Source organism: Triticum aestivum, unplaced genomic scaffold (genome assembly GCF_018294505.1).
Source record: "Triticum aestivum cultivar Chinese Spring unplaced genomic scaffold, IWGSC CS RefSeq v2.1 scaffold112622, whole genome shotgun sequence".
In the NCBI taxonomy this organism is placed as follows: Eukaryota; Viridiplantae; Streptophyta; class Magnoliopsida; order Poales; family Poaceae; genus Triticum; species Triticum aestivum.
Window position 1 is genome coordinate 1 of NW_025225469.1, and position 3,256 is coordinate 3,256.

Sequence of the window (3,256 nt, forward strand, 5' to 3'; positions counted from 1 at the left end):
GGCGCCGGGCTCATCCGCCTCTTCTTCCACGACTGCTTCGTTAGGGTATGCAAACATGCAAAACTGTCGCTACAGTATGTGACTGTGAGTCTGTGGTGTCACCGGACGTGACGAGCAGAGTTCTTTTATTATGCAGGGGTGCGACGCATCGGTCCTCCTCGACCCGACGCCGGCCAACGCTCAGCCAGAGAAGCTCGGCATCCCCAACTTCCCGAGCCTGCGCGGCTTCGAGGTGATCGACGCGGCAAAGGCGGCGCTCGAGGAGGCCTGCCCTGGAGTCGTCTCGTGCGCGGACATCGTCGCTTTCGCTGGCCGTGATGCCACTTTCTTCCTCAGCAACGGGAAGGTGTACTTCGACATGCCGGCCGGCCGCTACGACGGGAACGTGTCCCTCGCTAGCGAGACCCTCCCCAACCTGCCTCCGCCCTTCGCTACCCTCCAGATGCTCAAGGACATGTTCGCCTCCAAAGGGCTCACCGTCGACGAGATGGTCACCCTCTCCGGCGCACATAGCGTCGGGGTCTCCCACTGCTCGTCCTTCTCGGACCGCCTCCCGCCCAACCCCTCTGACCCCTCGGCCATGGATGCCACGCTCGCTGCGTCTGTGCAGGTAAAATGCAACCGCACTGGTGACCCCGTGGTGGTGCAGGACTTGAGGACCCCTGGGGACCTAGACAACCAGTATTACAAGAACGTGCTCGATAAGAAAGTATTGTTCAAGTCAGACGCCGCACTCCGTTCGTCGGAGACCGGGGCACAAGTGCTCCTCAACGCCTGGATCCCTGGGCGGTGGGAGGCGAAGTTCAAGGCGGCCATGGTGAGGATGGGCAGTATCGAACTCAAGACCAGGGCCAACGGGGAGATCAGAAAGCAGTGCCGGTTTGTGAACTAGCTAAGCGGTGGATCAAAGTATCACAAGAATTGACACATATCTTATCTTGATTCTCCACGCTGGAGACTCATGAAAATATGCTGATGGTTTCTGTATGTGCCATTTTCGAATTATCGTTGCTGTATGATTTCAAATACGGTTATTTTTTCTTGGGCCGTCCCATAGTGTAGAAAACCCTCTTATATTATGGGACGGAGGAAGTAGCGAAAAAACCATTACTTTTTTTGCATTACATGTACCGACATTTTCGTGCACTTGAGTGGTTTTTCAGCTCCCAGCCGGGTGCTTAGGCACCCTCTTTGAACAGTTAATCAAAAAATAGAAAAATAAATTAAAAAATCTGAAACTTTGCAGCATCAAAGATGATCAAACTTTGTAGATGCTTGCAAGTTTTCGTGCCAAAAATCCATTCGAGGAGCTCTAAACATGAAAAAGATTCCAGTGCTTGAAGTTTTGAGCACTTTTAGCACTGAAATCTGAAACTCGTCACCTTTCTCCACATGATATTTTGGCATGAAAACTTGCAAGAAGCTACAGAGTTTGACCATCTTTGATGTTGCAAAGTTTCAGATTTTTTTTAAATTTGTTTTCAATTTGTTTGAATTTACTGTTCATAGAGGGTGCCTATGCACCCGGGAGCTGTTACACCTTTCTGTAATTACATTGTCTTTTGTTTCATAGGCACTCACTTTACCCAATTTATTTTGGTTTTTCTATTGGTATTATTGGTGTGCTTTATTTTTTTATTGGTGTACTTTATTACACTACTAAAATCAACGATTTTACCTAAAGCCGAGTTCTTTACCTAGAGTACAATGATCTCCTCAGGTTGGGCTTGTTTCAAGAGTTGCTGTTTGATTTCAGATACGGTAATTTTTGTTGTTTGAATTTCAGATACGGTTATTTTTTACAATCTCGCTCGTCTTTACCAAGTTACAGAGATACAATATATATATTGTTACGGTTGTAGGCATATAATCATGATTTTATCGGTCTCTCGTACTAAGTTTCATGAGTTGAGACTTAACATTAATTTTGGAAATTCGTCAAAATGTATTCATGATCTTATTTGAAAGGCCTCGTCATGAGAAACGTGAATATGAAAGCAGAATTAATTTTGACTGTTCGTTCAAAAGACATAAAAGTTTCAAAACCGGAAGCCAAAAATAAAAACACGCGGGGAGACTCGGTGCCCTGAGACCTTCGTGCCGCAAATCCTCTTCCGCCCAAGAACCATCACTTGTGAGAACACTACAAGTAAATGTTCTTGACGCTTGTTTGGTTGTCGGCGTGCTCTACATTTCGGTGGCATGCGCCATATTTCAGCATGGACCAACAGTGAGGAGTAAAGCCGGCCATATGGGCCGTGCTTTTAAGGCCAGCCCGCGGGCATAGGTTTTTGGCCCGGCACAACATGCAAATAAATGAGTCGGGCCATCCTTCGGCCCCCGACGAAACAAGGTTTGATCCCCAAAGCCAAGCCATAAAGCCGACCCAACATGGCCCATTATTCACAGGTTGGCGCGGCACGCAACCTAAGTCGGCCCTTTTAGCACTGTTTAGGGTTATTTTGGCCTTTTAATGCTCTTCTGATATTTTTAGGGTTATTATTCTGAGCATTTTAGTGTTTTTTGTATTTTTAACCTAAAAACAAAAGGCCCAGAAGGCCAAAACCATCCACAAGACTGAAAAATAACTTGGGCCGGCTCAGATCCTTGTTGGGCTGGGCCAACCTTTCGCTCACATTACAGGTCGATCCTTGAGCTGAGCCTTCATGCCGGTATGATGCTTTTATAGAAAGGCCGAAATGGGCCATGCCATGGCAGGACCTTTTATATCCGTGTTGTGTTGTGTCATGCCCGGTCGGCCCACATGGCCAGGTTTGGTGAGGAGTGAAACGAGGTGGTCGTGCGCATTTAGATCTCCTCCCCCATCTCAGTCTCTCACCCAGAACAAACGCCACCAGTCCAAGATTCCCCCTTCTCTCCCGAAGTCGATAGCCCTACACCCTATCCCTTTCATCCCAGATGTGGGCACCGGTCCTCCCTACTCGCTCCTTGTCGTCCTCTTAGAGTCGATGCTGACAGTAGAAAAGCAAGGAGATGGTGGCGTCGGCAGTGTAGGTCGCCGAAGGTCAGATTGCGGAGGCAGGTGCAAGATTCTCTCTTGTAGGAGCTCCGACACACGCTCGGCGAGATGGGCAACATCGATCTCGCTTCATTGTGTTTATCCCCACCCCTGCCAAACCCCGCCATGCCCCACCGCCAACCCGATGTGCTCAACCCCGTCCAAATCACCCGCACGCTCAACATCACCACATCATGCACCACTACCGCCCGCCTTCGTGCGACCTTGCCATGTCCG

General features: G+C 48.9%; 1 protein-coding gene across 1 annotated transcript; it reads left to right on the forward strand.

The window, feature by feature from the left end:
- The first annotated feature begins 130 nt into the window (after window positions 1–130).
- LOC123172222 (peroxidase 2-like) lies at window positions 131–1,108 on the forward strand. The gene has a single exon (XM_044589229.1). It carries the CDS (start codon window positions 131–133, stop codon window positions 890–892), a length of 762 nt encoding a protein of 253 aa, XP_044445164.1. The 3' UTR covers window positions 893–1,108.
- The last annotated feature ends 2,148 nt before the right edge of the window (window positions 1,109–3,256 follow it).

Excerpts from the sequence above, each read along its gene's own strand:
- LOC123172222 (XM_044589229.1), top strand. The coding sequence starts at position 131 with ATGCAGGGGTGCGACGCATCGGTCCTCCTCGACCCGACGCCGGCCAAC.